Source organism: Thamnophis sirtalis, unplaced genomic scaffold (assembly GCF_051295495.1).
Source record: "Thamnophis sirtalis isolate CommonGarterSnake01/CBP01778 unplaced genomic scaffold, rThaSir2_p1.2 scaffold_2, whole genome shotgun sequence".
Lineage (NCBI taxonomy): Eukaryota > Metazoa > Chordata > Lepidosauria > Squamata > Natricidae > Thamnophis > Thamnophis sirtalis.
Window position 1 is genome coordinate 145,108,437 of NW_028261382.1, and position 27,196 is coordinate 145,135,632.

Consider the following 27,196-nt stretch of genomic DNA (forward strand, 5'->3'; position numbering starts at 1 on the left):
AAGATGGGGAAAGTTCTGCCATTGTTTGTTTCTTTAATGGAAAGTGCATAATCATCAACTAGCATGGATAGTTGTAGCATAAATGGAAAAAGTTGTCCTTTAAGTTTGGGGTCAAACTGGTGGTGGAAAATATGATAGATGGATTCATTTTATAACCACATTTATCAAAGATGAGACTGCTACTTAAAATCCTTTGGGATCCTTATTTTTTTGGAAGTGAAAAACTTAACATTCTTTAATTCCCATTATATTACCTTTAGCTTTTTATAATATTTCTTCCTAATACAACTGCTAGTTATAATGGTCACAAATAACTTGATCGGAAATATAAGAAGATATTGAATAATTGCCCTGTCCACAACTTCCTGGGTAAATTCTTTGTGTTCAGATTTTTTCCTTGTGTGTCACTTATCTGCAGAGCATAGCAGCAATTTAAGAAAATTTCAATTGAACTGAAAGTAGTTATTATTAAATTTTGTTTTATAGCAATATTTAATATATATGTTATTTTCTATCTAAAGTAGTATATGTCCATTAGATTCAATTAAACAGTCAAAAAGGGCTGCTGTTCTTGATTAATAGATATATTTGCACAATTGAGTATGCAAAGAGTTAATGTTTGTTTTTTTAAATTGTTCTATTTGATGGTGGGAGGCTGGATTGCTTTATTTGTAGTTAGCTTATCAAAATATTTGAATCTAGTCTATTTTGGGGGGTTTTCTTGCCTAAAAATTAAGAGAAAGGAAAATCTGATAAGGAAATATTGGTAATTGAGTATAAGGTAGGTCCACTTAAGCAAATGTTTGAGAAAAGCTACTGAAATATTTCTACAAATTTATTCGGATTTCACTTCAGCAAACTGATTGACCAAGGCCCACGAAACTCTGGTCTTAATGCCACCTGCATGTGTCTGACTACTATATCTGCTTATGAAACCTTGTTTCCCACAAAATATCTGACTAAAGTACGTGTAATCAGTGTGGAATGGATTTTAATTAAAAGTTGGCATATATTGTGCCTTCATAGTCTCCAAACAACTAGAGAACCTCACTTCTAGGGAAAAAATAAAGCTGAAAACAAAAACAAAATATGAATTACTAGGATGGTATGAAATTAGAATGTATGCATAAAAAAATTAATTCAAGCATTACAAGGTCTTTTTCATTTAGTTTGTCTGTATACATAGATAAATACTGAACCTTAAGACAACTGAATACAATACATAGCTAGATAAAGGAAATCTATCAAGCTACCTAACATTTGTTGTTAGGCTTTTTTGATCTGACACTTGCTGACAAATGCCCGTTTTTTGATTGGGGATAAACAATATAACGTGTTGCTAGAGACAAGGCCACTGATGATAATAATCATTTGTGCCCATTATTAAGTTGGAATATATTATCACATTAGATGGATCAGTGATACCATTCACATACGAGACAATCTGAAATGCATATCCTTTAGGAGAGTAAAGGAAGAGGACAATATAAAGACTTCTGAAATAAGGTCAATATGCCATGCAGGGTGAGGCATTGGGTTTCAGACAGATTGATGTCATCAATGGAAAGGCTACCATTGGATATGCTGGATCATTTTATGCTTTCAAATATGGTATGGAATTCATTTTTAATTTCCAAAGGAATGTGGTATATTTACAACAGTTCACAGGTGAATCTGGGGGGAAATTGCTATTATATTTACAATTACATTTACAACTCATTTCAATAACAGTGTTTTCTATTAGACATTAGATTCTGAATGTGTACTTAGCATGCTCTTCAAAGAAAATTAACTCCCTAAATGGTATTACAGAGAGTTACACTAAGTAATACTTAGTAATTCTGTGATAATCTTATTCCCAAGTTTATAGTTTAAAAGATTAGTTACACTGAGAAAAAATAAAGGGGGAAATAAGCATGTGTTTTTAATTTTAAAATTCTTATTAAATGGTTTGTTTGTTTGTCTTTTCTGCCTAGGAAATCCACAATGTGCTTTCTAAGTAAACCACCCTCTGGTCATCATAGGTATCCCTTGGCAAGGCAGAAATCATTTATACTTGCTGGTACACTAATGAATCCAGAATATGTTGTCCTTAATGCTTGACTCTGCAAATTATTTCATCTGGTTTTTACAGAGTTTTCTCTGATTTAAAAAAAATATCTGTGGGTTGCATGATACTAATCAAGATTCTGACGAAAAGCAACCATGCCCAACCTTATTTTTCAGGGAGATGGCTCCACTAGAAAACAAAAAATAAACTAATGCAGACAAATGAATATGAGTTCAACTGCAAGCAATCACCATTTTGAAAAACTGCAATATTTATGATTCATCTTGTTATAAGCTAGACCAAACTGTGGCAACTTTACGACCTATAGACTTCAACTCCTAGAATTCCTGAGCCAGCCAAGGGAGTTGAATTCTAGGAGTTGGTCCACAGGTTGTAAAGTTGTCATAGTTGCCCACCTCTGAGCTAGATGAAAGTCTGGAATGAGTGTAAATTTTTCTTCCAATACATAGTATGGAATCATGTTACAAACTAACAAGATAGGTGTTATTGAAGCTGAAAGGGTGCTGAAGTGAATAGTAGAAGATAAAGAAGAAAGGTCAATTACCTAAAGAAATTTTAAAGTGCTTATTAAAATGGTGCATCATTTACCTGTGGTATTTGCTACCACAAAATAAAGGGATAACCACAGAACTAAAGAGCGTTAATTAGATATATAGGTCCTATAGATAAACTGATAATGCACTGGCTGTATCAATTATTGGAGAATATTAGCAGGATTGTGATTCTGTGTTTATGTTCTGCTTGTGGGTTTCCCTTGGACATATATTTGGCCACTGTGAGAAGAGAATTCTGGATTAGAAGTCCAGATAATTTTGGAATAGTTTGGATACAACTCAATTCTTCTTTGTTATGCTGATATCATTTCTTCAAATCTACTCACCATACAATACTGTCTCTTGAGGTACTCCTGAACATCATCTCATGTAGCAATCTGTCTCTTTGCCATATGTAACTTCAACCTGAAGTAGGTTCTGTTTATACTTAGGCAGAACTTCTGAAAAAAAATCTGAAAAAGTAGTTCCAAAGGGTTATAGTGAAAAACATCAATAGGTTGTCAGATCTGCTAGCTCATAATTTTCCTGTGTGCTATATTATAAACAATAGGTGCAAAGTTCAAAGTTCACTATAGATATGAAATTACTATAGACACTCAACAGTGGAGCTGTTAATTTTAATTAATTACATTTATACTTGCTGCAATCCCTCAGTGATCTCAGCAGTTTTACAGGACGATACCATGAGAGAGGGAGGGAGGGAGGGAGGGGGAGGGAGGGAGGGAGGGAGAGAGAGAGAGAGAGAGAGAGAGAGAGAGAGAGAGAGAAGCTGTGTGTGTGTGTGTGTGGCAGGGAATTAGTCTGGAATCTCTATGTAGACAAGAAGGTGAAATCCTACCCCCCTCTTTGAATCTGTTGAACCTTATCTAATACACTCCAAGTGCAAACCACCAATCTAAGAAGTTTCCTATGTAAAACCTCGAGCAAAGTTAATTGAACACCTAACACGTGGATCTCATTGTTCATGCCTGACAGATATAACATACTAACATTCAGTCACAGTACAATTAAATATATTTTAAAAACTAAAAACATATAAAAACCCAAGCATCCTCCCAAAAAATTGGATGTCACTTCTCAAATCCCCTCAGGAAGAGTTCGATTTTAAGTTGCTTCTGGAAGGCAATTTTAGGGATCATCAGTCTGGAATAAAACAATTGTGTGGGAGAATTTCCACCCTTGCATAGCATTTATGTGTAAGATATTGAGAGAAGTCCTGATGCCTCAGATAAGATGGTAGTTTGATGTTGGCCTTAGGCATAAAGAAACTTTCATTGAAAGAGGTAACTCAGGAACATTCTGATAGCAGCTTTTATATCAATTTATTATACACACCACCAGAATTTCAGCACTTTTATCTTCTCCTTTTTCATTAAAACTAATGCTCAGTGCAGCTAACAATAGCAATAGCAATAGCAGTTAGACTTATATACCGCTTCATAGGGCTTTCAGCCCGCTCTAAGTGGTTTACAGAGTCAGCATATTGCCCCCAACAACAATCCGGGTCCTCATTTTACCCACCTCGGAAGGGTGGAAGGCTAAGTCAACCCTGAGCCGGTGAGATTTGAACAGCCGAACTGCAGAACTGCAGTCAGCTGAAGTAGCCTGCAGTGCTGCACTCTAACCACTGCACCACCTCGGCTCTCAATGAATATATGGGAAGCAGATAATTTGACAGAAAATGTAATATGGCAATCCATCTTTCCCCATCAACTTCTTCAGTTTTGATACAAGAAAAGAACCAAGTAAAATCATGAAAAAGATTTGTAAATGCCAGGGTGAATGTACAAGTACCTCTAATCCATGCAATCAGTATAATGTACTGTACATAGCAAAACTCCTGCTTTTAATAACAGTCAACTGAGATTGAATTAAATGCAAAAACTGCAGCAATGGATTTTTTTAAAGGTCAGTCATTGCATATATTGCCAATTACTTTTCTCTAAATAAAAGCTGCTTCATATTCGCATGTAAAACTGAATGTCAGATTTGGGCATATTCCTTCCTGCCCAACAGACAATTAGCACAAATACATTGTCTCCAAAAACATGGGTGACTTGATTTCTAATAAAGTTATGACATGCAGGAATACTTTTCTAAGAAAGTTATGACATAGCAGAATACATGCCAGAATACTTCCTCTATTCTGATGGGGCTCTTACTGTAATTGAGATTCCTGGAAGATGAAGATTCATTGAATGGACCTTTTTATTGCATTTTTTGCATTTTGCATTCTCAATATTTGCCAGACTCAAAAAAATGGCCATTTCATTGCTCAGACTAACTAATGTCCAGATCAGTAACAAAATGTTGAGAACTTTGTAAGGGAAAGCATTGTTTTGAGGTGCAACACAAGGCATTCTATTCAGAAAGGTGAATGATGTCTTAGGATACTGCTTATTTCTTTATAATCCATCAAGCAAACTACAGAAATCACTACAAAATACTATTTTTTTCTAGTTTCTTCAAAACCTTTGATCATAAGTATAGATTAGTTGGTATTGCTCCTAAAGGTACCCTATTTTCCCCAAAATAAGCCCTCCCCGGATAATTAGCTCAATCAGGCTTTTGAGCGCATGTGCTAAAATAATCCCTCCCCCCAAAATAAGCCCTCCCTGAAAATATTGCAACACAGCAGCAGCCATGAGGTGACCATGCTCACAGTCTCCTGCACCTCAAAAATAATAAGACCTCCCTGAAAATAAGGCCAAGTGGTTATTTTGGGGGTCAAAAGAAAATAAGACCCTGTCTTATTTTCGGGAAACACAGTATATTTGACCAACACCTAAAAAATCAGAACAAGATTGCAATTTAAACTTGATTGATTGGGAGACTGGACCGAGAAGAACAAGGTATCTTTTAAAAAGAGAAATGTAAGGATACACATACAGATGGAGATTCATGCCTCGGAAACATTGAATAAGCTGAGGACTTGAGACTGATCATTGAGAACAAGCTGAACATGACACAGGAATGTGAGGCAGCTGCTAGATTGGCACATTGCTGGGCTGCAAGGTGGGGGAGAAATGATACTTATTTCCCTTTATTCTGTATTGGTAAGACCACACCTAGAGTACTCTGTATGATTCTGGGCATCACTTTTCCAGATGGGTATTGGCAGATTTACAATAGGTTTAGAGGAGGTCACCAAAAATTATAAAAGTAACTTTGGATGCTTCCTTCAGGGAAAAGAAGCCTGAGAAAAGCCATGGTATCAGTATTTATGTATATAAAATGGTGCCATAGGAAGGATGTTCAGGAACTATATTGAATTGTCACTAGTTGTCAATTAGTTGCTGATGTGCACTTAGGATAGTTGCAATATTCTGCAGTCTTGTGATTGCCATTTGCAACTTAACAGCTGGCTTCTGGGAAACAAAGTTAATGGGAAAAGTGGCAGGAAGTTGCAAGTTGTGATCAGGTGACCTGCACTTAATTACTATGACAATTTGTTTAACCACTGCCGGAACTGAGGTCATAAGTCAGGCACAGTCACAAGATGTTTCACTTTATGATCTTATTGCTCAGTGACAGAGCTACTGGTCCCAAATGCAGTTGGGTAAGCAAGAACAATCTGTAAACGAATGTACCTATTGTACTTTATAAATCATTTACTGTAGAAGCGACAGAGAAAGCAAACTAGCTATGTTGCATCAGCAATATATATTTCTTGCAATACTAGTCATATATTTATTTAGCCAAGCCATAAACATGTCGTACTTTAGGCAGCCCACCTGTCAATAATTCTGAGTAACCTTTAAAATACCTTTTCAATTTATAACCATCTGGACATATTTATGAGTACTACAAGATAGACTTTTGACTGCAATATGTTTCTTTCAAATAAATAAATAAGCAATTCGCATGGGAGTGCATTGATGTATAACTTTTTCATGTAAAGGATGGTGTGCCAGAGGCTTTAAGTGATGTGCTAGAGGCTGCATTGCAAAAGAGCATTGGAGGGGGCAACACCCACCCTGCATTTCATTTCCAGTCTAAGTGGAATATAGGTAACATTACTTTCCAGTGATATATGTAAAGACATTGCTGTTTTTAATTTGGTAAAAGCTTTTGGAATTGAACTCAAGGAATCTCATACAGCCCCAAGCTGACAGGTGAGGCACCTCTGTGTTAAAGTGACATGTGTGCAGTCTCATCAAATCTTTTTTTGAAAAAATCAGATTTTAAAGGGATTGCCTTTCAAAGAGCTTGGCGCCCTCTGGTGGCAAGATTGTATTATAACCACCAGATGATTTTTACATTGATTAGAAAAGAAAAAGTCATCATCTTATATTATAGCATATGTGTGGCTTTTAGAAGAAAATATTATCAGTTGTTCATGATGATTCATCTCGTCAGTGGATTATTCAAAGAACATCATAAATATTCTGGATGATAATTCCCATCTCACTGCCAAACCTGATATCCTAGTTCTCTCACAGAGAAAGAAAAGGGTACTATTCTTTTGAATTGCCAGAATTTGGGGACTGATAATATGCTCTCTAAGTATGTAGCAAGTGGAATTCTGGATTTCCATGATACCCCAATATTACTGACATTTGATAAGAGGGTAATGCCCCCCCCTCGGAAAAATAGCTCTGCCATAGCACCACCATTTCCATGCTTAGAATGCCCATCTGTGCTTTGCAATATTTAGTTTCCAATGCCAAGTAAAGCCTGATGTGAAAGCTTGACAGAAGATGACTCCATTTCATGCAATATGTCAGCAGAGGAAAGATTTGCTGCTGTTTTCCGCCAGCTCAACTAAATTGAAGCAGACTTCTTAGGACATAATTGGAACAAGGAACTAGCATATAGCAAGAGTGAAACAGATGTAAATAAGAATGGTATTAGTTTCCAAAATCCATCTGTTTCCCAGAACTTAGGTACCTGCTGCAGCAATTATAGTACATTAACTGTCAATCAAATAATTTCATTATTCCTGGCTCAATGGTTTGTTTCAGACCATTTGATCAGTTCAAACATATATAAATAAAGCTGGGTGGATTGGGGTGGGGTACTCTAAGCAAATCCCTTGATAAGTCAGGTTATGTAGTTCTGGTTAATAGCTGGACAAAAGGTCATGAGGAAATTATAGGGCTATAGGATTGAAAAATTGAAAAATAAATATCCTAAAAAAGACCCCCTCCACTTTGCTAGCAAGAAAACATGAGATCATAGTTACCTCTATCATTTCTATAAGCATAAAATATTCTTAGATTTTGGGCATGAATCTCCTGAAGAACAATGCAGATTTTTGTGCACACATGGATATTAAGTGAAATTATTGAGGGCAGAATAATAACATGCATGTAATTCTAGTTTTCTTTTTCTATACTTAGTAGAATTCCAGGGGGTCTTACAGAAGTATGCCAAGTCTTGCATGTTGAAGGACTGATTTGCATTAGCTTTTTGCCAGTTAGCTCCTTTCAGGCCCTGGATCGACTTTATTTATTCAGAGATCACTTGAACCCTTCTGAACAGCTTTCTGATGTAGCAGAACTCATTGAATAAAATTGCATTTCATAATTTGAAAAGTGTCAATGTTCATTTTGAATGATTTTTGATCCATCTCTTGGCTACTACTTTATGTTTTAGCCCCAAAACTGGCTTGCTCAGAATTTCAGATTCCCCTTTCACCTGAATATTTTCCAGAGCCCATCTGAAATATGCTTAGAATGAGTTTTTCCTTAAATAATTAAGCAAATTTACTTTGTACCATATGACATATATATGATTACTTAAATATCTTCATTAATATTGGTGTTGGTCTCCATTATGTATTCTTTTACATTTACTATTTTCACAGATACTGTATAAAAACGTGCTTTAAGTTGATATTTTCTTGATATTTGAATATTTTAGTTATTTCCTGTAGAAAAACATTTTGGTTTTTTCTTTAATAGAATTGCACTTAGAATTATATATCGCTCCATAGTGCTTTGCAGCACTCTCTGAGCGGTTTAGAATCAGCATATTGCCTCCAACCATCTGGGCCTTCATTTTACAGATCTTGAAAGGATGGAAAACTGAAACCATCTTGAGTCGACCAGGATTGAAATGCTGGTTGTAGGCAGTTAGCCTGCAATATTCCATTCTAACCACTGCACCACCATGGCTCTTTTAAAAATATACATGTGCACATTTTCTTAAAATAAAATTTGTTCTGTTGGTCCATGAATCTGTATTCTGCTTCCTTTTAAAAATGTTAAAACAAAAATATTTTCCTCACCACCAGTGTTACTTGAATTACATGATACATCTACCAGTTTAAAATATTATACAGGCAGCGAGGAACACGCATTGTCTCTCTCGTTCGATCATGCACAAACACACAATTTTACTATTTCCTTCTTAAATTGTATATCTTCCTGAAAACTATTCTTACAGCATTCATAGGCTTTCCTAGCTAATCATCTGACATTGTTTCAGGATTCTAGTAAGATGGTTGTTGGACTAGGACCAGGGAAACCAATATTCAAATGTACTTCAAACCTGGAAGTTAACTGCATGATTTTGGCCTAGTCACTCTCTCAGTTCATCTAACAAATGACATTAACACAAAGAAGACCACACAATCCTGAAGTCTCTCCATGGCCCATCTCTGCTTAAGATTGTTATTTATTGCTAGAAATGCAGTATTTTTAATTATCAAATTTATATGCTGCTCATCTCACGGTTTGACTTTTTTTCACCAGCAATATAAGTTTGATTTATTCAATTACATAAGCAGAAAAACAAGCTTTTTTGTAAAAATAATAATAAAGTGATATATTGGAATTGAAATGTAGTTGTAATATGACCTGATCTCTTGAAAAGGATTGCACTGGTGTTTTGCTTTTGAAGGACAACCGAACAATACAGATAGTCCTCAATTTATGTTTGTTTAGTAATGGTTCAAAGTTACAATGGCACTGAAAAAATGTGACTTATGACTATTTTTCTTTTTTTCTTTTAATTAATTTATAATATAAAATACAAAAAATGCAGAAGAAAACAGTAGGAAAGATAGGGGAGAGAAAAAGGAAGGGAAAAGTGTAGGAAAAAGGAGGAAAAGTAAGAAAAGGTGTTGACTTCCAACTCCCTTTGGGACAGTAGAATAAGATAATAGCTTCAAACCTCAACTTTTTACTTTTACATTACAGTATAAACTAGCCATTTCTATAACAACAAACCTATTTAATGGTAAAATCCAAAATCAAAGTTTCACTTTTTTCCACTGCGAGCACAAAATCCAGAAGCGGTTTCCAAGTAGAAACAAAATTGTGTTTTTTTCTTTAAACAAAGCTGTCAGTTGTAACTCCTAACTTCATCATATATATTGATGGCAGCAAATTTACTTTATGCACAAAAATGGAAGGATACTTTGATTCCCACAATGAATCGCCATTTGCAACCTTCTGGCAAGCGAAGTCATTGCGGAAGCCAGATTTACTTAACATCGGGTTACTAATTTGTCAACTGCAGTGATTCACTTAACAACTGTCGTAAGGTCGTAAAGCAAAACTCACTTAACAAATATCTCACTTAACAACAGAAATTTTGGGCTCATTTGTGGTTGTAAGTCCAGGACTACTTGTACCTGATTGGTAACACAAAGTATCTAACCAATCTAATAAACATGACATCAAGCTAGGTACCTAAATGTATATTTCTAATTACCAATGGTGAGGTACCCCAATTCCCACAGTTCGCTAATAATGGTGATGTTTTTAATATGCCTTGCAGCATATGATCTATTGTAGATAACCCTGCTAACTTCCTGAACAGTCGAGTGGACACCTCTAAATCCAGAAAGGATATAAAGAGTTAGTTTAATTTATCATGTGGCTATCTATCAACACTGTTTTGTACAGAATTATTAGTCGTACTGACTTAATATTGTGACAGTATCACAATCAGAAATCAAACCAAGAAATGAGAAACAAAAATAAATTATTGCCTGGGGGGCATACAGAAGGAAATCACAGTACTTAGTATTATGCACTGCTGTGATTATTTCATAGAAAGATTTATTGTCTTATAACTTCTTTTTTCTAATGGTACCTTCTCTTGCTCTACATATGCTAATTTAACTTAGGTTTATCTGAAGTCTAAACCCAATTCAGAAATGTGTTTAAAATAGTTACTAGTTTCTGGTATATTTTTATTCCATGGCACTTCAGAACAAAGCAAAGTGTTATTGTTTACTGTGCAGTTAAACATTATTGCTCTCCCCAAAACAAAACTGAAGGGGGGGGGAGAGAATTCTGTAAATTGAAATCAATACATCTGAGTCATTCTTTAATTTTTTTTGATAAAGGAATAATGTGTTTGAGAAAAAAAACCAAATTCAAATATTACTATTTAACAATAAAGCAAAAAGAATACTCAAATCATGAGCATTTATGCAGAGATTCCATTGTCTGCATTCTAAAATTCTCTTTTATTCCATGAAAATAGAGCAAACCCCAAGACGTAATAGAAACATAGACTAATGCAGTGACACAAAATGAAATTGCTTACCCATAATTATACTACTACAATGAAGATAATTTACCAGCGAGTTTTTAAAGTAGACATTTACTAGGTTTCAAGATAGGTTCAATTAGTAGAAATATCTTGTTAACTTAAAACACTACAATCAACCCAATTTAATACTGGCCTAAGACAACACAGCATTTTTTTAAAATAAAACTCTCTTATTATAAAAGCAGTCTCAGTAATATAACATTTTCAAAGTATTAGGAATCTACTATCTATCTATCTAAGTGTCATTTAAAAAAAAGGAAAAACACTAATAAACATCCCATGTGAATTATGCTGTGCCCTAAGAATCTTATTTGGGTCTTAAACTAATGTAAATTAATCATATAAAAGTAATGCTTAGGAGAAAAAAGTTTTAGAAAAGTATAGTGATAGAGGTGTTGGTGAAAAGAACTTCATTCTTTTTCTAGACCAAGTCAGTTTTTAAGTGTGAATTCTGCCATTCTATTTATAAGGTTCAGTAAATGGTTCTGTACTTAAGAGACTTTTAAAAACAATTAAGAAAATCCCTGCATGCAATAGTTAAGTTATGGAGCACAATAAAACCATTCAGCTTTTAACTTCTACTTCAAAATACAAAGTATGCAAGGAAAATGGAACTATTCAAACAAGGGTAATTATCCTCCTTTTCTGCATTCTAATGCCTTACAATTGATTTTAATGCAAATAAAAGAGTTCTGTAAAATCAAATAATTTAAATAAAAAAGAATTCTTTTTTTCCCCAAAGGCAGTGATATTTTCTCCAGATATTTGAAATATTTCTACTAGTAATTGGAAAATAGATACTTTATACTACAACGTAGTAACACATGTCTTTAAAGTATTTTAAAATGAAATCTGCCTAGGGGAAAACAATTGCTACTGAATTGGATACAGAGTTCCTCTTTATTAACATCAGACCAGACTTGACTCTCTCCCCCCTTGTAGATAGTGGTGATGTAAGGAAATTAGAAGCTTCAAAGGTTCACTTGATAAGATTCCTCAACAGCATTTTGAAACAGAGTTTCTTCATCCAATTGAAGATTCTAAATAACAAAGTAGCAGTGAATTAGAAACAAAACTTTTAAAATCAAACTATTTTTCTTTAATATTCTGCATTATTACTTAGAAAATTGTAAAAGTACAATTTTTGTATGATTTGTTTTGTTTAGTTTTATCTTCATATTAAAAGCAGCAAGGCTTTTTGTTAAATTCATTTACCGTATATACTCGAGTATAGACCGACCCGAATATAAGCCGAGGCACCTAATTTTACCACAAAAACCTGGAAAAGTTATTGACTCGAGTATAAGCCTAGGATGGGAAATGCAGCAGCTACCGGTAAATTTCAAAAATAAAAATAGATACCAATAATGTTTTTGAATATTTATTTCCTCCCCTGGAGTGGGGAGGAATTGGGGATTTCATAGTATCCTTCCCCTGGAGTGGGGAGGAATTGGGGATTTTGCAGTATCCTACCCCTGGAGTGGGGAGGGAATGTGGCTTTCATAGTATCCTATCCCTGGAGTGGGGAGGATTTGGGGGATTTCACAGTATCCTTCCCCTGGAGTGGGGAGGAAATGTGGATTTCATAGTATCCTTCCCCTGGAGTGGGGAGGATTTGGGGGATTTCATAGTATCCTACCCCTGTAGTGGGGAGGGAATGTGGCTTTCATAGTATCCTATCCCTGGAGTGGGGAGGAAATGTGGATTTCATAGTATCCTTCCCCTGGAGTGGGGAGGATTTGGGGGATTTCATAGTATCCTACCCCTGTAGTGGGGAGGGAATGTGGCTTTCATAGCATCCTATCCCTGGAGTGGGGAGGAAATGTGGATTTCATAGTATCCTTCCCCTGGAGTGGGGAGGATTTGGGGGATTTCATAGTATCCTACCCCTATAGTGGGGAGGGAATGTGGCTTTCATAGTATCCTATCCCTGGAGTGGGGAGGAAATGTGGATTTCATAGTATCCTTCCCCTGGAGTGGGGAGGAAATGTAGATTTCATAGTATCCTTCCCCTGGAGTGGGGAGGATTTGGGGGATTTCATAGTATCCTACCCCTGTAGTGGGGAGGGAATGTGGCTTTCATAGCATCCTATCCCTGGAGTGGGGAGGAAATGTGGATTTCATAGTATCCTTCCCCTGGAGTGGGGAGGATTTGGGGGATTTCATAGTATCCTACCCCTATAGTGGGGAGGGAATGTGGCTTTCATAGTATCCTATCCCTGGAGTGGGGAGGAAATGTGGATTTCATAGTATCCTTCCCCTGGAGTGGGGAGGAAATGTAGATTTCATAGTATCCTTCCCCTGGAGTGGGGAGGATTTGGGGGATTTCATAGTATCCTTCCCCTGGAGTGGGGAGGGAATGTGGATTTCATAGTATCCTTCCCCTGGAGTGGGGAGGAAATGTGGATTTCATAGTATCCTTCCCCTGGAGTGGGGAGGATTTGGGGGATTTCATAGTATCCTACCCCTGTAGTGGGGAGGGAATGTGGCTTTCATAGTATCCTATCCCTGGAGTGGGGAGGAAATGTGGATTTCATAGTATCCTACCCCTGTAGTGGGGAGGGAATGTGGCTTTCATAGTATCCTATCCCTGGAGTGGGGAGGAAATGTGGATTTCATAGTATCCTTCCCCTGGAGTGGGGAGGATTTGGGGGATTTCATAGTATCCTACCCCTGTAGTGGGGAGGGAATGTGGCTTTCATAGCATCCTATCCCTGGAGTGGGGAGGAAATGTGGATTTCATAGTATCCTTCCCCTGGAGTGGGGAGGATTTGGGGGATTTCATAGTATCCTTCCCCTGGAGTGGGGAGGGAATGTGGATTTCATAGTATCCTTCCCCTGGAGTGGGGAGGAAATGTGGATTTCATAGTATCCTTCCCCTGGAGTGGGGAGGATTTGGGGGATTTCATAGTATCCTACCCCTGTAGTGGGGAGGGAATGTGGCTTTCATAGTATCCTATCCCTGGAGTGGGGAGGAAATGTGGATTTCATAGTATCCTTCCCCTGGAGTGGGGAGGAAATGTAGATTTCATAGTATCCTTCCCCTGGAGTGGGGAGGATTTGGGGGATTTCATAGTATCCTTCCCCTGGAGTGGGGAGGGAATGTGGATTTCATAGTATCCTACCCCTGGAGTAGGGAGGATTTGGGGGATTTCATAGTATCCTTCCCCTGGAGTGGGGAGGAAATGTAGATTTCATAGTATCCTTCCCCTGGAGTGGGGAGGATTTGGGGGATTTCATAGTATCCTTCCCCTGGAGTGGGGAGGGAATGTGGATTTCATAGTATCCTACCCCTGGAGTGGGGAGGATTTGGGGGATTTCATAGTATCCTTCCCCTGGAGTGGGGAGGAAATGTAGATTTCATAGTATCCTTCCCCTGGAGTGGGGAGGATTTGGGGGATTTCATAGTATCCTTCCCCTGGAGTGGGGAGGGAATGTGGATTTCATAGTATCCTACCCCTGGAGTGGGGAGGATTTGGGGGATTTCATAGTATCCTTCCCCTGGAGTGGGGAGGATTTGGGGGATTTCATAGTATCCTTCCCCTGGAGTGGGGAGGATTTGGGGGATTTCATAGTATCCTTCCCCTGGAGTGGGGAGGGAATGTGGATTTCATAGTATCCTACCCCTGGAGTGGGGAGGATTTGGGGGATTTCATAGTACCCTTCCCCTGGAGTGGGGAGGGAATGTGGATTTCATAGTATCCTACCTCTGGAGTGGGGAGGATTTGGGGGATTTCATAGTATCCTTCCCCTGGAGTGGGGAGGAAATGTGGATTTCATAGTATCCTTCCCCTGGAGTGGGGAGGATTTGGGGGATTTCATAGTATCCTTCCCCTGGAGTGGGGAGGGAATGTGGATTTCATAGTATCCTACCCCTGGAGTGGGGAGGATTTGGGGGATTTCATAGTATCCTTCCCCTGGAGTGGGGAGGATTTGGGGGATTTCATAGTATCCTTCCCCTGGAGTGGGGAGGATTTGGGGGATTTCATAGTATCCTTCCCCTGGAGTGGGGAGGGAATGTGGATTTCATAGTATCCTACCCCTGGAGTGGGGAGGATTTGGGGGATTTCATAGTATCCTACCCCTGGAGTGGGGAGGATTTGGGGGATTTCATAGTATCCTACCTCTGGAGTGGGGAGGATTTGGGGGATTTCATAGTATCCTTCCCCTGGAGTGGGGAGGAAATGTGGATTTCATAGTATCCTTCCCCTGGAGTGGGGAGGATTTGGGGGATTCTGGCAAGGGGAAAGCGGGGTCCCCTCTCGCGCAGCGGGTGGAGGGCGCGGGGCGGCGGCAGGGCTGGGCTGCCTCCGGGTCCTGCCTCCCGGAGCCCTGGGGCGGCCGCGGGAGTCCGTGGGCGGCGGGGCTCGCTCGGCTTCCAGCAGGGAGGAGAAGGGGGGCTTCCCGGAGCCGCGCGCTCGGCAAGCTCGCCGCTCAACTCAGCGCCAGCGCGCCTTCATCTCCGAGCGCCCAGCGGAAGGGCCAAGCCGCTCGCCTCGGAGCCGCTGGAGCTGGGACGCCGCCTCCGCCGCGGAATTTGCTCCAACTCAGCCGCTCCGGCCCATTGTCAGCCGGCTGGTCCCTGCCTTCCCTCCCCTCCTCTCTCTAGCTTAAAGAGACACCGACTTGCCTCGGCTGGAGGCCGGGCACGGGGAGGAGTTGGCGCCAGCCCGGGGAGGGGGCTGCGAGCGGGCAGGCGGGGGGACGGGAGGTAAAAGGCTGGATGGGTTTGGTTGCCAAACCGAGGCGGCTCGCTCGGGGCTCTTCCCTCTCTCCCCACGGGTGGGCTCCCCGCATTTTTCTGGATGGGGTCTCGCAGGAAGGAATCCCCTCCTCCTCCAACAGGCAACAGCACTGCCGGATCCAGTTGTAGACTCGAGTATAAGCCGAGCCGGCTTTTTTCAGCCCAAAAAGTGGGCTGAAAAACTCGGCTTATACTCGAGTATATACGGTACTCTGTTTCAATAATGATGTTAAAAATAAACTAAGTGAATTCCAAACACATAAGAAAAACTTCATTTGATTTTAGTGTATTACTAAATTACTTAAAAGAATTCAAGATACTTCTTAGCCAAACGGCCTTCTTTTATAAATCTCTCTGTTCTTTGAGAGGGATGAGAAGAAATTTTAAGGCGTAAGATCTGCCTTCCTGTACCTGGATAGCTCTTTTTTTTAATATGGAAGGATTTCTATCTTCCATATAAAAAAGATTTCTATATTCTCATTCCATAATTCTGGTACATTAAAGAGAAACTGTTGTTTCTCTTTAATGTGCCACAATTGTTTTGAACTTACAATACAATGTGTACCCTTTCCTTGATCAAAAGCCCTTTAGATAGTCAATCATGCCCTAATTGCTTGCAGCTTGCCTATTATAATTTGATATACACAGGGCTGCCTTTGAAGATCTCTAGAAGCTTTAACTGGTATAGAACCAAGAGCAGTGATGGGCATACCTTAGCATGTCTATGTAATATCTCTGCTTTTGTGAGCTGTACTGGTGGTTTATTTACTTCCAGATACAATTTAAGGTGCTAGTACTTGAAGGGTTGCTTATGTACCATAGCATTTTTAAAAATTAGATTTGTCTTCATCCTTATAGTCTTCAATGATTTTTTTTGCTATTTCATATTCTTTAATTACATCGGAACTTAATGTCTTTATCTTGGAATTCTTGCCTGATCTTTCACTTTAGGATTGACTTTGATTTTGGTTTTCTAATTTTGATATTTTGCTCTTGTGCAACTGCCACTGCTATATTGTAGCAAGATGGTTAGCTTGTTTGATAGGTGATACTTTAATTCTTGCAAGCATCTTATTCACATCCTTCATTATTGGTGCCAGGTCTTTTTTGGACACTACTTTCAATTCAATCATTGTTGTTCTACTGGCAATTCTGCACATGCCATAATTTTATCTTTTAATGTTTAGGAGGGGGGGGGTCAATTATTTCAGTGCTGGCCTGTACTGGTTCTGTTATTATTACTTCTGTATTTCTTCTAAGTTATCATTTCTGTAGTCCATATCTGCTGTTTCCTCTATATTTCCAATTGTTGTTATCTATTATTATACTCAGTCTTTGGTCTTCCATTTTCACATTTTTCTGAATTCCTTCCAGTTATGTACTTCTGAAAATTTTATTCCTGGTAATGAATCTTTTTTGATCATTGTTCAGTGATATTTGTGATATTGTTATATTTGATTCTAACAAGTATCCTGTTTCCCTGAAAATAAGACCTCCCCAGATAATAAACCCTCCCTGAAAATATTGCAATACAGCAGCAGCCATGAGGAGACCAAGTTCATCACCTCCTGCACCTCAAAAATAATAAGACCTCCCTGAAAATAAGGCCAAGCGCTTATTTGGGGGGGGGTTAAAAGAAAATAAGACCCTGTCTTATTGTTGGGGAAACACGGTAGAAAGTTGTGGAAGGAATATGAATAGAACAGACATCTCTTATTTTAAAAGTTGTGGAAGGAATATGAATATAATAGACATTTCTTATTTTAAAAGTAGATATAGTGTTTCTGCTTTTAAAAGAGAAAATACTAGTCATGCTCTTCTCATTAAGTTAAGAAGCCTTTAAGAATGGGGGGGTAAAGATGATGTTAAAAAGCCAGTAGCCTCCACTAGTGCCAGTACCAATCCACCTTCAGCTGAGCATAAAAAAAAACTAAGCAAAATCTGACCCACTTAGCACAGAGGAAAATACCAGGAAATCCCATGAATATAGGCCTGGAGAAAAATTAATACCAAACTATTTCTGAACTGTTGTGAGGAAAATAACACAGAGGTCTCTATGTAATCAGTTTGGGGAAGCTTAAATAGACATTTTTTAAAAAACTTAATCACCCCCACCCAGTTCTGCAACGTTGATATGGTATAGTTTTTCCAAATCTAAACATTTAAGTGCTCAGATATGTTTAATGAATGAAATGCAATGTCTGTGTGCTTTTAAAAGTATGATCTATGCCAAATTTAAGGGAAAAAAGTGAAAATACTATTATTGAAAATGGAAACATGTCAAAAAGAGATAAAAAGTTTTTTTTAATATGGCATTTCATTCTTTTACTTTACACACCTTGGAATTAACATAATTTCAGTAAATTTTAGTAAAAACTTTTATAATTCACTACCATGAGATGTGGTGCTGGCTACTACTTGGCTGCCTTCAAAAAAGGTCGCACCAATTAATGGAAGACTTAGAGATCGATGACATAATCTGGATGGCAATGTGACTGCTTTTGAAGACCATCAGATGGGGGAATAGGGTATTTTTGCACAGTTAGTTGGCCATTGTGAGAACAAATGCCTGGATTAGACAGGCCAGGGTCCAATCCAGCAGTACATTGCTTATATTCCTATAGCTGACTTTAACAGAAATAACAAAATAACAGAAATAATTAAAGCATGTATCCTTAAATATTAACTCTGTTATACCATTTGAGCTAAGCCACAAGATCTTTTATTATTTTACATGCAACAAGCTTTTTACACATGTACTCACTGCTGGGTCTACTTGATAAAGATGCTTGTCATTACAATGATCCAATAGAGTCTGCCTTGTGAAGTTACTTTCTTGACATAGAGGGCATTTGAAAGTAGGCTGCTCACTGAAATACAAACAGCAACAGAATAAAAAAAAAAGTAGAGAAGCAGCATGCAATATGTACAAGGAACTCAATGGATGAAAAACAAACTCACAGGGATATCTGCTGTTTGCAGCAGATGACTAATTTAATATACTTTGGAAATACTGACAACAGTCAGTTGTGATTGAATAACAGAGTTGGAAAGGATATTACAGGTCTTCTAGTCCAACCATCGGCACAAGGAGACCCTATACCATTTCAGACAAATGGCTATCTCTTAAAAGCCTACAAGTGATGGAGCACCCACAACCTCTGAAGGCAACTGGTCCCACCGGTTAATTGTTGTCACTGTCAGAAAATTTCTTAGTTCCAGGTGGTTTCTCTCCTTGATTAGTTTCCCTCCATTGCTCCTTGATCTGCCTTCAGGTGCTTTGGAAAATAGGTTGATCACCTTTTCTTTGTGGCAGCCCCTCAAATGGAACACTTCTATCATATTATCCTTAATCCTTCTTTTTACTAGACTAGACATATCCAATTCCTGCAACTGTGCATGGTTTAGCCTCCTAGCCCTCTAATCATCTTTGTTGCTCTTTTCTCTACTCTTTCCAGAGTCTCAACATCTTTTTTATATTGTGGTGACCAAAACTGGATGCAATATTTCAAGTGTGGTCTTATCAAGGTATCTATTATAAAGCAGTACTAACACTTCTCGTGATCTTGATCTTTTCCTCTGTTAATGCAGCCTAGGATTGCATTGGCTTTTTTGATTGGCTCATATTTACGTGATTGTCAACTACGACCCCAAGATCTCTTTCACAGTTAGCACTTTTGAGCCACGTTCATCTGTATTTGACCATTTGGCTTTTCTTGCCTGTGTAAAACCTTACTTTTCTCTACACTGAATTTCATTTTGTTAGGACTCAAGTGTTCAAGTCAGTCAAAATCCTTCTGGATTTTGAGACTATTTTCTGGGGTGCTGGCTATTCCTGTCAGCTGTGTGTTGTCTGCAAATTTAATGAGTTCCCATTCTATTCCCTGATCTAAATCGTTTATGAAGATATTGAAGAGTACTGGGCCTAAAATGGAACCTCTAGTTCTCCACTACTTACTTCCCTCCATACAGGTGTAGTTCCATTAAGGAGTGCCTAGTCAGCCAGTTACGAATCCATCTGATGGTGATGCTGTCTATCCCACATTTTTTAACTTACTCATAAAGTAGGTTGTGGTCTCCTCTGTCAAATGCCTTACTGCAATCCAAGTATACTATCCACAGCATTTTGCTGGTCTATTAATTTAGTCACTTTGTGGTTTGAAATAATGTTGGCTTCTGGTTTACTTGCTTCTAGGTGTTCTCAGATCTATTACTTATTTTTTCCAGGTCCTTCCCAGGTATTGAGGGCCAGGTTGACTGGTCTGGATCTGTTTTTTTCCCCTTTTTTGAAAATGGAAACTACAGCAGTTCTTTTTCACTCCTCTGGTAATTCCCGTGATCCAGGATCTTTAAAAGACATGATTCAATGGTTCCAAGATCATGTCTGCCAGCTCCTTCAAAACTCTGGGATGTAATCCATCTGGTGCTGATGATTTGAACTCGTCTAGAGGTGTACAGGTGTTCTCTTTCCATTTTCTTGTCTATTTTAATTTGTATTCCTAGTCTGTCTTTTACAGTTCTGTTTTGGCTGGGTTATGCTATTTTTTCCCTTTGCGTGAAGAGAGATGCAAAGAAGGAATTAAGCAGCTCTGCTTTCTTCCTCTGCCTATCACTTCCTTGCCATCTTGATAAAAACATCACCTCTGATAGCAGGGATCAGAGTATCCCTCAATTGCTTCCAAAATTTCAGGCAATTCATAAATACCTGGGTGTTTCTCCCCCCCCCCCAGAGTGGGGTACCTAAAGTTTTTCTGGAAAGTTATTCTCCTACCAATGACTAAGGCCAGCAGTTTCCCTTACAATGGAGTTCTTCCAGGAAGAGTCTGCTCTTCCTGGGGGGCGGGGAGGAGAAGGTATAGCTTTCACATTTTCCTGACTCTTATGATCTATGATGTAGAATAATTTTATTGTTACAAAATTGGCACATATTGCAATAGCTATTTGTTTACTACTTCATCCAATACTTTAAAAATTAGCAGTACACACAAATGTGTTCTAGCTTTCATATTATTTTGGAATATATTTTGTTAAATCTACCCTCTTTCTAGCCATAAAAACCAATAGTTATTAATAAGCAGGGTTATTCCTACCTTGCAGGTTCTTCAGGAACATGTAGATTAGAGTTTTCTCCCATTTCCAAAGTAGAAGAATCACTCCCAAAACTGAGTGAGAATTTATTTTATAGTAAAAAAAAACAACTTAATAGTTATGATTATTAGATAAATCCCTCTATCTTTGATTTATAAGTGGCATCTCTAAATTTGATAAACAAAATTCACTTGAATAAAATATGTGCATATTTCTTCCAGATTTTCTCACTCTCTATGTATGTATATGTGTATTTATATATACCTACATACACACATTTATAATTGGAGGAAGAAACAGAAATAGTAACCAAGGAGCTAGCATTTTTTCCCTACAAACTGTTAAAAAATACTAGTGAAAATGCTTTCAAGTTATGCTACACTGCAATTGTTAAAGTGGATGTGCATTTGAATTCCCCAGTGTAGACTACAGAACTTGGGCTTCAGGTGTTTTCCAAATACTAACTAGATTTGTCCTTGCTTTCCTGTTTACAATTTCACACAAGACCTCCAGGACCTGCTGTCACTTTTATCATTGCTTTATAGTTACAAATTTCCCTCTAATACATTTAATATTAATTATAACTATATCTATGTATGTGGTTAAGTCTTAAAATAGTTATCCTTCTTATCAGTCTACAGGGAACATATAAATATGAATTAAACGATGCATTCAACAATTTTATCAGTAAAATTAGTGATATATTCAAAATAAGAAATAGTTGTTTTATCTCTGAAGTTTCTCCTGAAGATTGGTCTTATTTTCTTTTCTGCCCCAAAATAAGCACTAGGTCTTATTTTTTGGAGAAGTATTTGTCGCTTACCTTAGGACCACCGTAGCCATGCCTCCCATGCCGACACCTATTGTGCTGCTACCCGACTTCTCCTTCAGCTGTTCCCGGCCAGACATTGTGTGGCTCGTCGCGCTGGTGATGCTGCTCGTGGCAGGATGTTATGAGCCTTGTTGCACTGGTGCCGTTGCTCACAGCAGAAGGTTACAGGCATGTTGTGCCATTGTGCGAGCAATGACACCACCATGACGAGCCATGTGGCATCCAGCCATGAACGGCTGCAGAAGTCAGGCACCAGCACAATAGGTGTCTGGGAGGCCTGGCTCCGGAGCATGTGAGGCAGCTCCATCCCCCACCCCCATCCTAGCTTGATTTTTATGCCTGCGTCTCACCCCACCTCATACAACCAGATGGTGGGCGGGGCTTAATGAGGGCTTATTTTTGGTGTATGGCTTACATTAGGCACAGGTGTGAAAACTGGGCTAGGGCTTGTTTTGGGGGTAGGTTATATTTTCAGGAAAACATGATATTCCTGAAAATCCTGCTGTTTATTTCATGATCTGGCTGCTTCAGATAGCTGAAAGTAGCTCTTATGTCCATTCAAACTTTTAAGAAAACTGAAGAAATGCATTAGAAAAAACACAAATACTGATGCAGGTATACTCAGATATTGAACAATACATTGACAAAGACCTTCTTGGTTTTGGCTCAAATATTATTTTTAAAGTAATTTTATATTTAAAAGTCAGTTTTATAAACCATATACATAATAGAATATTAAATATTTTTAAAAAGATCACTACAACAGAACAAAACACTGAATTATATAAGGAAGCATTCCGAATTTTATTTCATAGTGGAACCAAAGTTCCAAAGTTTAAATTTATTTTAGTCTTGTCCTAATCACATTGGCAATACCATTAAGAAATGTACAACTCTGTATTTCAGCCATCACCATGATGAAAATTCTGTACTATAAACAGTACCCATTAATGTTTATAGTACAGAATTACTATACTATAAAGCATTAAGTTTTGGTTTGGATATCCCTTTGGAAAAAATATATAATTAACTACACATCACCTGTTTCCTGTTGAATCTTGAGATATGTCTAAGTTTGGAATTATAGAAGGAACACCATATTCATCTTGATACCTCTTACATGATTTATAATGCTGTCTCATACGAGAGAATCTAATCTGTAAAAGATATATTTCATTTAGATTTTTAAATACTGATATACAAATACTTCAGAAAGCCAGTTTAATGATATGAAGACCTGGGAGAGACTAACAGCTAGGAGACTACCAGTTCTTATCTTCTCTTTGGCATAACAGTTGGCTGGGAGACTTTGGGCCAGCTTCTCTCAGCACAATACACCAAATATGGCTATTGTTGTGAGGAAAATAGAAATTAGGAGTATTAGATATGTGTCCTCCTTGAGCCAACCAAAAATAAAAGAGGAATACTAAAAATAATAATCTCAAAGGGTAGGTAAATCAAATAGTTTATGTAATTTTAAGGTGCATTCTAATGAATCTACAGTATCTGCTTTTGAACAGGATAATGCTGATAGATTGGACGAGCTTTCTTCCCAGACTTAATCTAAAAATTTGAAAGATCCTATGAATTAAGTATGTGTATGTTTGCAGCAGAGGCTTGTTGCTGCTGGTTCGACCCGGATCGGCCAAACCGGCAGTAGCGGCGGTGGGAAGCTCCGCCCACCCGCCCAGACGCTGCTGCGTATGCACGAAGTGTTGCAAGCACGCACGGGAGCGCACCCAAACCAATAGTGAAAAAATTAGCAACCCAACTCTGGTTTTCAGCAACAATTATCTATTTAAAACTGATTATTTTACATTTACTGTACCTGTTTTTCACAGCATCTACAACTCCCCACCAATTTCTTCATGTTATTTTCAACATCTAAGGCTCTGTTGGGACGTGCTTTTTCTTTTCTGGTTACAATGCCTCGACATAATGGACAATGTGGTCCACCTTCTTTCATAGCCATTAAGAAACACTTCCTGCAAAATCTTAATCAAATATAATGTGGCAGTGAATGAACAGACAAATGGCAAATCAAAGTGACACGCTCTAGTCCCGTGATGGTGAAACTATGGCACACGTGCCACAGCTGGCACACTGTGACATTTCTGGGGGCATGTGAGGCGTTGCCCTGTCAGCTCCAGTGCACATATGCAAGCTGGCCAGCTAATTTCGGCCATGATTTTGAGCCGTTTTTTGCCCTCCGGAGGCTTCAGGGAAACTTCCTGAAGGCAAAAAAGTGCCCAACGCGCAAAGCAGAAGTTCAGGAATGGACTTCCGGTTTGCATGTTGGGCTGGTTTTTGCCATTCGAGGCTTCAGGGAAGCCTCCTGAAGGATAAAAATGGCCCAACAGGAAACCCGGAAGTCCATTCCTGAACTTTCGGTTTGCGGGTAGGGACGTTTTTCGCCCTCTGGAGGCTTCAAGCTTTCCTGAAGCTTCTGGAGGGCGAAAAACAGGCCAATACGCAAACCGGAAGTTGGAAAATGGAGCATTTCTGGCCTCCAGAGGGCCTGGGGGCGGGGAGGCCGTTATCGCCCTCCCTAGGCTCCTAGAAAGCCTCTGGAGCCTGGGGAGGGCGAAAAACAGGTTCCCCGAGCCATCACACGCCAAAAGCGGGGGGGAGGGTGCATACAATTATGGGTGTGGGCACGCGGTCATACAATCTCCCTGCGCTCCCCCCGCTTTTGGCATGCAATGGCAAAAAGATTAGCCATCACTGCTGTAGTCTAAGGCAAATCATCATCCAAATTTTATGTATACTGTGTTGATACCTAGATTAATGGAAGCTAAGGAGGAATTAAGTGGTAATAACCATTAAAGTGTGAAAAGGGAATAAGTAGATTCTGGAAGGATAAGAACTCAATGGCTATTCATCATAATTAGAAATAGAACATACATCAGTTCCACTAGGTAGATGAGATCAGAAAATCAACTCTACAAGGCTAATGTTTCTTTTATTGAAATTGGCTACAACAGAAACCTGTACAGTATCTGTTGCTCCTTCTTATATTTCAGTAAATTACAAGACTGTCTGCCTGAGTTGTTCCCAAATGTTATTTTGTAGTTCTGGATTTAAAAAAAAACATTTCAGCCCTTTTTGCCTAGATAATGTTCTTGCATATTCTGGAAAAAGAGCAATGTTACTGCTATAGATGTATTCTTACAATATAAAGGAAGAGTGAGAGGGAAAGAAACAAAATACTGAAAAATGGGTTAGTCAGGTACCCACATATGTTGACAAATGGAAATTCTGACAGGTGTTTTGAACACATCTTGGCAGACAGGACAATAATAATCATCTTCATTGAAACAAATTGTGGCAGGTTCCTCATTCATGACAGCAAACTGTGGTATTTCTGAAAGAAGAATAATTAACATCTGAAGTATCACTTGAACCCTAGTAGCATTGACAAAATCACCATCAACCAATTGCAAAAGACAAGGATACCTTTAGCACCATCAAACAACAATGTTTGCCTATCTCAGATCCTTGGAAAGGAGTTGGATAAAGTGCCAAATACAGTCTAAACATCTGGCTGTATGCACCAATCATAATAATACTACAACTACATTAGATGAAATACTAGATATAATAGTAATATTAAAGTACTATTTTTTATAATACATACACAGTGCTCAATATAGCATCACCCCAGATTAACAGATAGACAGAGGCAATGCATAAAAATGCAATTAACTGATAATAATGAATTGGGGGGACATACTTCTCAGTCATTTGCAATGTGAGAACTTATAGCTCTCCTACAGATTGTATGGCATGCGATGACCACAGCAATGGTGTTTGGCCTAGCTTATCCTCCATCATACTGGACTTCTACTGTCTCTGCTCTGGAATTTGGGGAAATAATAGACAGCTTCAACAGCCTGAAATACCATCTCCTTCAAATTTCTTTTCTAGGCTTCCATTCTCCTTGAAATCTGTTTTTTTTTTTTTACAAACCCTTTGCACAGCTTTCAGTCATTGTACTTGGAGCCTTGCATTGCTTTCAGCCACAGGCTTGTTTAACATTTGCCTTTTTCTATATTCCCTTTCCATTTAATAAACAGTTGCCTGGATTTTGGGAGATCAAAAATCTAGTGTGTAACTCACATTGGTTGGGCCTAAATAAACCCATAGAATATAAAGTGAAACTTTTTCTATTTTATTAAAAGTAAACAGGGCTGGGCTTGGCCCTGTGCTCCCCGAACTTTGCTCTCTCTGCAGGACGGCTTGTGTGTGTGTTGCCAAAATATTTTAATCAATGTTGACTTTCCTTCTCATTTTGGAATTTGACCTGAGAAACTTCCAAATCGAAAAATGGATTTTAAAAATTAAAAAGACAAAACGGAAGCTCCTGTCACGCTACCAAAAGGTAAGGGGCGCGTGAACGTGAAGAGGAATCTCGCCTGTGTGGCGCGCGGAAGCCTCAGGGGCGGGACGCTGAGCCACGCGCCCTAAGCCTCCGCCGCGCTTCTCAGGTCTCAGCCTGGCCAATCCTCCCTGAAGGCTGCCCGCCCCGAGCCTCCAGGTGCCGTCAAGATATACCGCCACTACGTGTGAAGAGAACGGGGGCGTCTCTCGCAGGCCTCGGGAGTGGGCCGGGATCTTCAAGGCGCCCCGGGGCCAAACCGGTCAAACCACCACCGCTCTTCATAGCTGTTAGGCCGCCGCAGCGGCGGCCTAGTCCAAGAGGCGGTGCTCGGTTGCCATGGCAATAACTCCCCCCTCCCGTTTTGCGGGAATTGTTATTGAACAAGAGTGGCTGTCGCTGCCTCTCTCGCTCCTCAGCCTTCTCGCGTGTGAGCTAACTGGCCCGGAGTTAAGCTGTGGGTCTAGTAGTAAAGCCAAATGACTTCCTCGGGACGGAGGTGCAAAACCGGTCTTAGGAAGCCGTCAGACAAGCGCCCTTCGAACGTTGGTTCTTTTCCCGCCTTCGCCCCAGCAGCGATTCCCCTCCCCAGACCGCAGCCCGGCGGGCCTCTTGATTGGCGAGGAAGCCCTATTGAAGCTACCGAAACTTAACAAAAGTATACAGGATGGCATAATAAGCTCTGGACAAACCATGGTTCCTGAGCGTACGGCGAATAAGGCTCCTCTGTATAGCAAAACTCGCAGCAGAGGTGGTGGTTTGATCGGTTTGGCCCACCGGGAGCCTTACAGATCCCGGCCCAGTTAGGAAACTTTTCTTCCAACTTTGGTCTTCTGTTTCCTTGAGGAGGCCACGAAGCGTATGACTGCATTTCTTAACACTGCTCTTGAAGATAAGTTGGAAGCACAGGCGCTGTTCGCATTTAATTCGATCTCTTTTTGTTTTAACTGTTTTACCACCCATTAATGGTACACAAACCATTTTAGATGCTAAGTAACCGGCTTTTTTTCTGCTAGGT

The 27,196-nt window shown here is 39.1% G+C and overlaps 1 protein-coding gene across 1 annotated transcript; it reads right to left on the reverse strand.

Moving 5' to 3' along the window:
- Positions 1–10,895: 10,895 nt before the first annotated feature.
- Positions 10,896–26,508, reverse strand: RNF138 (ring finger protein 138). The gene is made up of 7 exons (XM_014070286.2): positions 26,364–26,508; positions 25,038–25,164; positions 23,629–23,794; positions 22,842–22,957; positions 20,971–21,042; positions 18,645–18,750; positions 10,896–12,176 (listed from the first exon to the last, which is right to left on the reverse strand). Exons 1-7 carry the CDS (start codon positions 26,461–26,463, stop codon positions 12,108–12,110), a joined length of 756 nt encoding a protein of 251 aa, XP_013925761.2. The 5' UTR covers positions 26,464–26,508; the 3' UTR covers positions 10,896–12,107.
- Between the last annotated feature and the right edge of the window lie 688 nt (positions 26,509–27,196).